General features: G+C 45.2%; 1 protein-coding gene across 3 annotated transcripts in view; it reads right to left on the reverse strand.

Annotated features, from left to right (window-relative positions):
* SEPTIN9 (septin 9) overlaps positions 1 to 12458 on the reverse strand; it is a 205117-nt gene that overhangs the window by 87163 nt on the left and 105496 nt on the right. For all 3 annotated transcript variants that reach the window (XM_053376053.1, XM_053376055.1, XM_053376054.1), the window contains one exon: positions 3107 to 3760. In XM_053376053.1, coding sequence (XP_053232028.1) covers positions 3107 to 3760 — 654 coding nt within the window. The remainder of the gene's footprint in view (positions 1 to 3106; positions 3761 to 12458) is intronic.

A 12458-nucleotide genomic window follows, 5' to 3' on the forward strand; every position in this document is an offset into this window, starting at 1 on the left:
TATGGGAAAGGGAGCCTTGGTTTTGGAATGCTTTGGTTTTGGAACGGATTTCCGGAATGGATTAAGTTTGAGAACCAAGGTACCATTGTAATGTAAAACATGGAAGCGAATGAAGAGAAGATTTAGTCTATGGCAAAATCTTGGGGAAAGGATTCTGGATTTTGCTAAATAAAGAGGCTGTTTTTCACTAGATTTGTTTGCCACAGTAAGATGATTATGCATACCAAAGCATCATGTAGAACAGAATGCTATGCACAACATAACCTTGCTGGCTGAATGCTTTTCTTAGTGAGATGTTCCCAGTACTCGATATATACATATATATTTTTAAAAACACAATGTCAAAGTCCATTTCTTTGGAAGTTCAGAACATAGACCCAGACATATGTAACCCCAGCAATGTCCTCATCCTTGATAAGTTATAAAGCTCTGACATGTAGTTTATAGCAGCTTGGAGGGCAAGGGAAGATATTCAGATACAATGGGAAATTAATTTTGGAGGGCTATGTGCCATCCAGCCACTAAGTATTACCCAAATTTGTACCACCTAACATTTATCTCCAGCTCTGCTAATATAAGGACTACCTTGTTCCTCTTAATTTACTTCACCTCTCAGCCTGACATGCCTGTGTTCTGTGTTCTGGAGACCAGCACTGAGCAAAGTGTACTTGGTCACTTAGGCCTAAACTGTACCATTACAAGGAAAGCATAACTGATGAAGTGTAGAGCATCTCAGCTCCAAGGTCTCCCTGGGAATGTTTGGTTAAAAGAGGCACACAATGTGTGGCTTATTCATATGATACAAGGTCATCAGGCTCAGGGTTTCCCCATCCCATTACCAGTTGGAGGGTGTGGCAGCAGTGATGAATAGTCATGCACCTTATTTTACTTAGTATCATCAGGGAGATGTGGGGAGGAGATGGAGATAGGCAGCAGTTGCATTTTGCAATACATTGCCGCTAGTCTAAGATGTTAGAGGAGTTGCCCAACGTTGGTCTACAGAGCCTTGAATCCCACCCAATTCCTGCAGCTGGTCACTTCTCACATGTGATATAGATCCACTCTATGACCTGTATGTCTGAACTACACCCTCAAATACAAGAAGCAGAAGGGAAGCCCCAGTAGGCATGCAGTTCGAAACTCCCATTTGTTCTAGGAGTGTTTTGCAACAGGGAATTTTCATTAGTGCAAGCAGTTTATGAGCTCTGCACAGTGGGAGGAAAGAAGGGCCTTTTTCTGCCTCCCTACTTCCAGCCACTCTCTGAAGACCACTCTTCTCCAGAGACCCTCATAAGAATATTAGGGGGTGGGCAGGGGAAGCATGGCTTTGTTTTTTGCAGTCTTCAGATGAGGACTAGACCATGTGAAAAATGAACATCAGATTTTAACTGCAGTTCATTCATTTTCAGCTTTGTATTCTTGTTATAAAAAAGCATGTCTAGACATTCCAATGTTGCGCCCATAACCTAGGTTTAAGGTGCCACTTAGCTCCTAGCTTTCATATCTCAGTTTCTAATACTAAAGGCATGCAAGCTAATCCTGAAGGGAGAGAGAGAGAGGAGCAGCTCAGGGAACAGCTTCTGTTACAGAGCTAGGAGCCCACACAGAAAGCAGGCAATGCTACAGGGTCTACAAAGCCAGGATGGAACATTGTCCAGGTTTCTCTGGCAGTAGCAGTCACAGTTAAGTGAGCAGAGCTATGGAAATGCTAAATGAAGGGTAAGGCAAGGTGGGGAAAGGTCAGGGCTGTACTGTCTCAGTCAAGGTACATCAGAACGCCCAGATTTGAGAAAAAGCAATAGGCATTGTTCAATCTACAGTACAGTGGTACCTCAGGTTAAGAACTTAATTCATTCCAGAGGTCCGTTCTTAACCTGAAACTGTTCTTAACCTGAGGTACCACTTTAGCTAATGGGGTCTCCCGCTGCTGCCGCACCGCTGGAGCACGATTTCTGTTCTCATCCTGAAGCAAAGTTCTTAACCTGAGGTAGTATTTCTGGGTTAGCAGAGACTGTAACCTGAAGCGCCTGTAACCTGAAGCATATGTAACCTGAGGTACCACTGTACTTGGGAATAAAAGTAACATCATTTTATCATCTACCTACCCACCCTCTTTCTACCTTCTCTCTTAAGGAGACTGAAGAATGTATCCAAAGCGTGAGAATAACCCCACTGACTCCCTCACCCACATCTTGAAGCAGCTACTAGTATAGAAGCCCATGTCCCTATGTCAGTGTCCCTTCAGACAGGGGATGGCTTTATCATACAGAACACTAAAGGTGCCCATGTCCAAGTGAAGCAACACTACGGAAGTGCATATTAATGTTGTTTGAAGGATTCCTTTTCACTACCATCCCAGCAAGTAAAGAGACATGAGAACCACCTGAACAAGGACATTTTGGAAAGACACGACACTTAAGTACAACCAGCACTAAAATTATCTCTAGCACCATTTATTTATTTGCATTTATGTACCACTTAATATTTCAAAAATCTATAGGCCATGTGCTAGTATGAATGCTTGAGCCACAAAGCGTGGGACTCAACAAACCACCTGCTTTTGCTACCTGGCTGGAACTACCGATACTTAGTTAAGAAGCTGACAGGCCACAAAACTGGGTATACTTGCCCTCGTATGGTTGTGCACAAAAAAAGCTTGCAAGGCATCCATTACACTGGAAAGTACATATCACAGAACTCTCCATTCCCAAAATGGGAGCATCTAATGTATGTCATACTCTCACTGAAGTAAAACTGCCCTAAGATCAGATGATTCCCATGTGCCTAGTGAGCCAATGTTGTAACATACAGAAATCACAAATATACAGCAAATGCGCCAACAGAGAGATCTGGAAGCATGTAAAAAGATATACATGCATCTTCAAAAGTCTACAGTGAACTTGAATACCACTCAAAATAGATGTCAAATCCACCCCCAAAATCTGCCCCCCTTAACAGCTATGTGAAAGCAGCCATGAGCTAAAGCACAGATTTTGTATCTCCAAAATAACCCACATGAATGGCGGAAGAGCTATTAGGAAAACACAAATGTATTTGTACACAAAGAACTGCACAATGTAAAAAAAGAAGCTCATTTTCTGCTTACCTTCTTGGCATTTGGGTGGAATTTCAGTCACTGCTGGCTGTAGTTTTGGTTCTGGTGGCAGGTGCTGATTGGTTGGGAAAAGCTCCACGTTTTCATTCTGCCTAACTGGTGGTACTGGAACCTCTGAAGATTTTGCTACCTGGATTTCCACACGTTTGGTGGCAACATCAGGCACAGGTGGGCTAGCAGCTTCCATTCTGCGCTGTGTTGGCTCGGGGATCTTTGAGGGGACTTCCATTCTGCGAAGAGCTTGGTCCTGAGGCTTGCCTATATTGATCTCAGTCCTCCTGGGAGCGGTCTCAGGGGGCTTGTGCCCCAGCACATCTGCTCTCTTGAGGCCAAATCTTGAAGCTCCTGGGGTGGAATTCTCCACTTGCTTAGATGAGATATCAATGGAGATTTCTGTTCTTCTGGACACTGGCTCAGGATGTTTTGGTCCAGAGAGCTCAACTCTCCTCAGAGAAGATTTAGGAGATCTTTGTGCAGACTCCACATGCCTGGAAGGGGTCTCTGAATTCTTGGTGCCAAGATCCTGGAATTTCTGTGTGGAGCTGGACACTGTGGACCTCGCAAGAGGGTTGGGTGTCCGTCTTTGTGGAGTGGAAGAATTTGGAGGCTGGTCTGCTTCTTCAACCTCAAAGGATCTTTTCAGAGCTGGAAGATTAACAAAAAGACATAATCCAAGTTTAAACACCACAATCAACTGTATGAGATTACTGACCTAAGAGACACAAACAGAAACCTAGAGTTCAAGTCCCCATTGTGCACTGTCCTGCAAACCACTCTTTTTCATACATTTCATTATGCTGAAGGGGTACTCATTCCTGTTGTGCTAAACCTAGAAGTCAGGTAAACAACGCAATGTCTCGTAGATTCTTGAGCGAAGCCCAAAGTCAGGGAGAGCCCCTGCCCCACATGAAGTTCCAGAAAAGGTCACATGGTGTTTCAACAGATTCAAAAATCAGTGGATCCATAGACTGAAATGTGAGGTCTCTCCCAACTCTTTGACTCCTTACTAATCATACTGTTTTGGGCTCTTCCTCTTGAAATTTGTCCTGCTCCATTTATGCAATTATTATAGGCCCTATTGTTCAACTGCATGACATTGATTCAGGTGCCATTCTTTCTAAATAAAATCCAAGTCCATTTGGAAACAGCAGAAACATACACACAGAGAGATCTTCCTGCCTAGATTAAATTCATCCAGGATCACTTTTCACCTTATTTTGTGTGCTCATATCCACCAAACAATTGTAAAGGAATGCCCAGAAAATGGCCAAAGACAGACATCTCTGTTATACATGCATGTTGCATCTCTGGCACATCCATCTAGCAAACCTCCCAAAAGACACAGGTCTCCTTGCAAGTTACAGAAATTGCGCCATCAGACGTTTCCTTACACAGATCTTCAGAAAGTAAAGAGAGAAGCAATATGGGATGTAGGTCCCAGTAGAGGAGGAGAATCTGGTGAACTTCCTTTAACCTTGTTAGAAAAGCAGCAGTGGGAAGTTGTAGGTATACAAAAAATGGCAAGACACAGTGATTGCTCAAGCATTTTGTTGGGAAAATTTGCTCAAATGAAAGGAATAAAGCCTCCATTTCTACCTCAATGTACTTTCTGTTCCGCAGGACCAAACATGGAACCTTGAACTAGGATAGTGGTTTTCAACCAGTGTGCTGCAGCACCCTGGGGTGCCTTGAATGATAGTCAGGGGTGGCGCAGGCAATGCTGGCCTCGGTCCCTCTTTCCTCTCCTCTCTCCTCTGATGCCCTCTTCTGTCTCTGCCTCCCAAAGACTTGCACAACTGTTTAGTGTAGCAGCCCTGGCAATAAGTTCCCCAGGTGAATGGTGCCTTTGGAGCTGGCCAGGGGGTGCTTCCCAGGACCCTGTGGGGCAGTGTGAAGAGGCCTCTCTCTTTGGGGCAGGGGAGAGACCAGGCTTGGCAGCTGTGGCTGCCCAAAGGACTCCCAAGGTGAGGGGAGAGGAGAGAAGGCTGAGGGAACACTCCACAAGGGAGGGTGTCTGAAAAAGGGCGAGAGTCTGCCAGCTCTTCAGGCAAGGGTTGACATAACTGGGCTCCTGAGCCCCACAGGGGTGCCGCAGAAAGAATGCAGTTGGTCAAGGGAGCCGTGGACTCAAAAAGGTTGAAAACCTCTGATCTATGGCCTAGAAACCACATTGCTTAAGCCAATATACTAGTCTATGGATCACAAGCTGCCCATTCAGTAGAACATATCCAGGCTGCATTTAAGGAATGTAAGAAGTTGTATGAAGAACCCAGTGCAATGATGCAGCTAACCACAAGCTGCTGAAGTAGACATTTTGGTTATGCAGGAAAGGAAAGGAAATTGAAGCAGGAAAGTGTCGTTACTGTTATTTTAAAATAATTGCTTGACCGCATTTGGGCTATGTTTAATAATGGGCTACATCATGACTGTCACAATTTTTCATTGCAGAGACAACTGGAAGCATCTTAAGCTGGAGACAGGAAGCCTCAAAGCCACAGTGAGCAGAGTACATGCGACAGCATCCATTATGACAAGGCCATTTATTGTAGCACTGCAGTGGCATGATGTTGGCGGCAGTTATCTGCGCAGCACAGTTGCTGCAGCCTCGAAACATCACAGGGTGCTTACAACATTATACTTAACCTTCCTGGTTTGTGCATTACCACCAATTAAGATAAATGGCTGTTTACATACCGCATTTGCTAGGTAATGAGACACATTATCTTTTGAAAGAGGTTAAGTGTCTTCTCAGTTAAAACTACCACTCAGAAAACATCAGATCTTTATTGCTATCAAATGAAGACAACAGTGCAGTGAGTAATGAGGGTTTCAAAAGCACTGAGCAATAAGCTAAAAAGAACCCCAGAGACGAGCACCACAGAACTCCAACAAATGAGGTAATGAGGCAATGGCATCACACTTTCCTCTGAGCTAGGGATGAACAAACCTAGCCTTGGGAAGTTTCAAAATCAATCTCAATTATTTCTGTTAAGCATTTGAATGGGAACTTGCAATCCAATCAGATTGTGGGTGTGGGTGGATTTGTGGGTGTGATTTGCAGTGGGGAGGAAGAGGTGTAAGGGGCAGGGCACCTTCAAAATAGCAAGAATGTTCCTGAAAACAGGAGGGAGGCAGAGCTGAGCCAGAGAAATGAGGGATGTGAAAGGCTGAAGCAGACCCAAAGATTGGGGGATGGGGGGGAAATGTCAACAAGTGTCTTGAATTGAGGTGGTGGGTGGTGGCAGGGGGTAACGTGCTGTTACTGTGAAGAGAGCTGGAGGTTGGGAGAAGGGAAACAAAAGCAGAGGTCCCAAGTCTTGGGGTGCTGAGTGAGTGGCTGAGGAGGAAGAGAAAGGGAAGACTAATTTCTTACACTTTGTAATGACCAGCCAAGCCTTTGGCAACAAGCCCCAAAGTAATTTCGAGTGGGGGGCAACAAAAACGCCACATTTGAGCCAGGCTCAAGACTCTGCTTTGCTTGCACACTCACTCACCCTGGAGCCTTCCCATATGGGGTGCATCCAAAACTGCAAGTGTAAGTGTGTGTGTGTGTGTGTGTGTGTGTGAGAGAGAGAGAGAGAGAGAGAGAGAGAGAGAGAGAGAGAGAGAGAAAGGTAGACAGAGATTTCTGGACCTTAATAAGGCCAGAGATGGGGTGTGCGGCTTCAGAAAAATATCAGCTCTCCCATCCTCCTGAGACATGCCTCATTACCTTCCTTGATGGAGACAGTTTGGGCCAAGCTGTTTCCTTGGGAATGACTACCCTTATCTTGAAGTTTCTGCTGCATTGCTTAGTTAGTGAAATCCTGCCATGCGTTCCTGAGCCACTCAGAGTGAACATCAATTGGGTATAGCCCTTTCTCACTGTCCAGAGCGCGCACACACACACACACACAGAGAGAGAGAGAGACAGATTAGACCTATTGGGAGAAACAACTCCCAAGGACTTCCCCCAACTCCTTTTGAGACAGCCATAGATTTCTCTCCTGCCAGGGCGGAGGAAGGAGAACAGCAAATGGGATGTGTATATTTTCTGACAGCCAGGAGAGGAGAAATAAGTTTAGACAAAGCCCAACACTAAAGCTCAAGGGGAAACAAAAATTACCCTGCTCTTAGGGCTGCCTCAGCCCCTTGACCACACTTTCCCCTCCTCCAATTTCCTGTTGCTTTGCTAAGCTTCATGCCTCCCTTTCCCTCTTTTCTTCCCACCCACTGTTACCTTACTCCAACTAGCAGAAGCTCAGTAAATAAAAAATGAAGGCATGTACAGGAGTGAGGTTGGCATATCTGAGGAAGTAGCAAACAAACAGAAGAAAAAATGAAGATACAGTGCTTTTGAAAATAGTATTTTCTGCCCCAAAGCCAAGGAAAAGGAAGCAGAAACAGTGTAATGCAGAGGGCTCTGCCTCCCCGACTCCTCTACAGGAAAGCAGCCCTGGAATTCTATACAAAACCAGCTGAATACAGACAGGCTCATCCTGCACATCAAGCCAGGGAAGAGTCAGAATTCAGCCAGTTGCATATGGTGTGCCCTAAAGCCCCAAAACGGGACGCGGGTGGCGCTGTGGGTTAAAGCCTCAGCGCCTAGGACTTGCCGATCGAAAGGTCGGCGGTTCAAATCCCCGCGGCGGGGTGCGCTCCCGTCGCTCGGTCCCAGCGCCTGCCAACCTAGCAGTTCAAAAGCACCTTCAGGTGCAAGTAGATAAATAGGGACCGCTTACCAGCGGGAAGGTAAACGGCGTTCTGTGTGCTGCGCTGGCTCGCCAGATGCAGCTTGTCACGCTGGCCACGTGACCCGGAAGTGTCTGCGGACAGCGCTGGCTCCCGGCCTATAGAGTGAGATGAGCGCACAACCCTAGAGTCTGGCAAGACTGGCCCGTACGGGCAGGGGTACCTTTACCTTTTTAAAGCCCCAAAACAGCTTAGCTATTTTGTTTGCTTTTCCAATACAGCACATGATTGACAACCAGATCTCCCACTGCACCACCAGGGAAGAGGGAGATCCAATTGGAACCCTGACGCTGAGGTGTGTGGTTTTTTGAAAAACCCTTTCCCCACCTTTTTCCCAATTACCCACACCACAAACCCAAGCTATTTGCCACACTGGGCAAAACATATCAATACCATAATCTGTGAGAAATTGTAGTGAGTTCCTGAGGAGGCTGAAGGAAACTGTCCCCTAGGATGGCCAGAAAGTGGGGTTTGGTGGTCGCTAAAGATGGATACTGATCGCAGACAGTGAAGAACTGTTTGAGGCAAGTTGAGAGTTAATAATTTGGTATGTGAGGCTCACCCTTCCAGAGTCCTTCATTCCTGCCACCCATATTTTCAGGCTTTGTGGAATCTCCCAAATCTAGGCAACAAGGGGTTCTTCAAACAATACCAAAGAGTACTGGGGTGGGGGAAGCTGATACAAAAACTGCATCCTTTATTCCTGAAGTGTTTCAGGGGTTACTGTTTTGCAAGAAATGCAAAAACTTTGTAAGTAAATCAGTCGGATCTATTTATCTACAACTGAATGACAAAATATAGACAGACTGAATCTGCTCAGATGCACTTTGCAATGATGAATCAGCCTCTCTGATTTAATCGCAATGATAAAGGAAGCTTTCGGTCTCCTTGAATTTCAGGCAATATCAACGTTAAATGGGTGCTGCAGATTAGCCAATCCAGCTGCACTGGTTTAATTGTAAAGTTCAAAATGCATTAGCAGTAAATAATTAAGATTTCTGAAAGCATTCCCCCAAAAATTTCTGAACAAGTTTCACCAGTAGCATTGCTTCATCTAGTCCTGTGGTTTCCAACATGGGGCACACACCACACAAGAGGGCAATTTGATTTTTAAGGGGGGGCAATTCAAAAATGAGTTATTAACAGTTAATGGTCCTTTAGGCTTCCTCCATGTGAATAGGAGTTCACTTTTTAAATAATAAGAATTATATGTCATGGGTGGGAGGGGTCAGGAGTTTAGAGATGCTTAGGTGGGGAATGGCCAAAAAAAGGTTGGGAACCACTGATCTAGTCCCTTCTCCCAAGATGGGTCCATTCATAGCGGAATCAAAACAGATTTGCATCCTCAAAATGATGCACTTCAATATGCCAGTTAATGACATTTGTAAATTGTTTAGCCAGAAAAGTAGAAATTATCAACAATTAGACATCTCAAACCAGTATGCCATGCCTTTTCTTCCCTATTGTTCCTATGCTGCATATTATTTTCTTAACAAGAAATGAAAATACCGTACATTTTTTAAAAAAGTACAAATACATTGATTTCAGCTTATGACTTTGTTGGCTATAATTTTTAAGAGGGGGTAGGGAGAAAGAGGTTTAATTTAAAACCCTAATATGGTTTTAAAAATAAAATAACTAATATTGTCTAAATTGAGATGAAGTTCAACGGAGACATATTTAGATCTGAATCCATGACAGCCTGTTCTAATATTGCTTTTCTATGTAAAGAACAAAGCACTGGGAAAACATCTGTCTTTGAGAACTGCACATTAGATCATGTACTTTATTATAACAAGCTCAAATATGTATGACAAAAACCTTGCAGTTTTCTCACAAGACACTCATGATCTGGGAAAAAGACTTTCCTGCTTGCAGAAGTTGGGTATTTGACCTGAATTTCTCATGCGGGAAACGCTGGTGGCAATAATGACCACCATGCTGAGCACAAGCCAGAAGGCTCCTCCTCCTGCTTCATTGAGCTTTAAAAACTCAAGTCTTCCTGTCTGTGTTACAAATAGTTTGTTGTGCACTCTTAAGTTCCCAAGAGGGCCCCTTCCATCTGTTTCAGGCTCTGCCAAATAAAGCTTAACATAATAAAACTCCCTTTATTAACATGGTGGGAGGACAATTGTCATCATGACCCACGTGGAACACGGGAAGCCTAAGCCAATCACATCTGCCAGTGAGCTGTGGGGGCTGAACAACAGCACCCAAGTTACAGCCAAGTGGATGACATAAATAAGGAAACCATGGGACAAACAGAAATCATGACCAAAGGCCAAAATGCAGGAAGACACCAGAGTGAGGAAATCCTTGTTGCCTAGACAGCCTAAGAGGAAACCTTTCTATAGTCTTCCCAGTTCAGGAGTGTCTAGCGGTCCACCAGGGTGGGCTGAGCCAATCCAGAGCCTGAATGTATTTAAACTGCTAGCCAGACTCCAGCCTTCCATCTGTGGCTCACCACACACAACAGCTGCACAGTGAGATCCAAGTGTTCCCCGGCAGAACTTCACACTTGGTCCAAGGAGTCCCAGCTCAACCATTAAGGTCACTGGGCAGCCTCAGACACCTCACCTATCTCATAAGATTGACGTGAGGGGTGGCTGTGCTACTCCACTGCAGCCAAAGGAGCCCTATGCTGAAGACCAACAGATTCATTATGGCATATGCCGGGACTGGGGGATCTCCAGCTAACAGACCCAAGTAGCCCTGGCCTTGGTGTCACCATCTTGAACTGAAGCCAGTGATGCAAAGGGCCTTCCACTCCTGGAAGGTTTTGAAGGAGCTGCAGCCACGAAGAAAATTATTTACTTTGGGTCACCCGGCATCATTGCGATTGACAGGTGGGAGGCCTCACCCACCTGTCAAAGTGGCCCACGGGGGGAGGTCTTTATCCAACCACCTGTTTCCCACACCTGACATATGCTTTTGTTTCATAAGCCAGGGCACACTTGATCAGAGACAACATGAAGTCACACTGATTTATCCCAGTTCATCTTCTTATTTCTTTGGGGGATAAGCAAGTAACACATAGCCCAAATCATACAGGCCTTAAGTGCATTGTTTTGCTGCCCAACTAAAAAAGAATCCAGAGAAGTGAGACAGAGGGTACACAGCTTCATTGTGCAGACAGAATTTCACAGTAGCCATTCACTGAGGGGCCATCCTGAGTTAAGTTTCCTTCTAGAGCCTATCTGATATGGAGGCAATCAAAACTTTGCAGAGAAAAGGGGCAAAAGAACTTATGTGTATCACGGCGCTGCGGGGTGGTGGTGATATTCTACTATGGAATCTCACTCAGAAGCAGGTCAGAAAAACTTTCCAAACCCACTTCTCTTCATCTCTCTTGGTTCCTGCGTACCCACCTGTTTCTCTGAAGCTTCCTCAAAGCCATCCTTGGACTTCAACTGCTGGAAATTCAAAAGTTATCCCGCTGCCTTGCCGCCATAATCCACACACAACCCTGACCATGTACAAAGCTTATCCCATTCACCATTTGCAACACTCTTATAGCATGTAGAAATGTTAGCAGGATACCAACAGCAATTCACCAGATCCCTGGATTTGCACATACCTTGACAGGCCCCTGACTCTCCCAGGGAAGTCCCTCTGAAACCACGCACGCCCAAGACAGCTTGTTCATAACAGCATTAAAACATAAACATATCCCACTGAGTTTGACAGCACGGTAAATGCACTATCCTCTCATTCCCCCTCATCATCATCAACAACAACAATCTAGGAAGCCAGATGGATTTATCTTTGCCCTAGAAAGGAAGGGTGGGAGGAAAGGGAGAGCAACCAACTGGCCAATCAATCACCACTGCTAACCCCCAACTAGCACAGCGGCCTGCAGGGAAGGGTAAAGGTCAGTATAACAAGGGGGAGTGCACAGCAAGCAAACCAAGTACAAACATGAGTTGCCTGGTGGATAGAATCTTCTGCCAGGAAGTATCACGGGGAAAGATGCAATCTGTCTGTTTCCCACCAAACACACTTCTGCTTTTGAAACAGACAGTGAACCAATGAGCTACTTTAAAAAGAAAAATCTAGACAGCATTTCTGCCTTGGACTGTGATGCCCAAATGTCAGGACGGGGGAGCATGGGGGCGTCTGGGTACACTGGAGAATATGAGTGTGTGCCCCCATGGAAGATGTTGGTGGGGTGGGAAATCTCAGGCCCAGGGGGGCAAGGTGGCCTTCCAAGTATCTCTGTCTAGCCCTTGTCATTCTCCCCACACCACATCCCTTTTCCAGTCACCTCTCCACTTGGCACACCACTTACTGGCACACCACCTCCTTTGCCCCCTCCATGAGTGTTAGAAACTCAGATATATAAGCTAGGTGCCAAATGGTTCATTAAATCAAGCTTGCAGTTGCCAAAACAGAATGTCTAGCTGCCATTTTTTTTTTTTTTTTGCAAGATGGCTTTAAAGTCTTATCCTTCAAACAATGAATTGACTGTGATTGATTCTCAGTTAAACATCCGGCTAGTTCAGATGACAACCTTGAGCTAGGTTAAGAGCTTTGAGAACTTAAAGAAGAAAAGTCACTTGATCCTGCGACAGTCCACATATATACTGGCCTATTCCGGCCTCTTTTTCCTAAT

Source organism: Podarcis raffonei, chromosome 2, assembly GCF_027172205.1.
Source record: "Podarcis raffonei isolate rPodRaf1 chromosome 2, rPodRaf1.pri, whole genome shotgun sequence".
NCBI classification, from domain to species: Eukaryota; Metazoa; Chordata; class Lepidosauria; order Squamata; family Lacertidae; genus Podarcis; species Podarcis raffonei.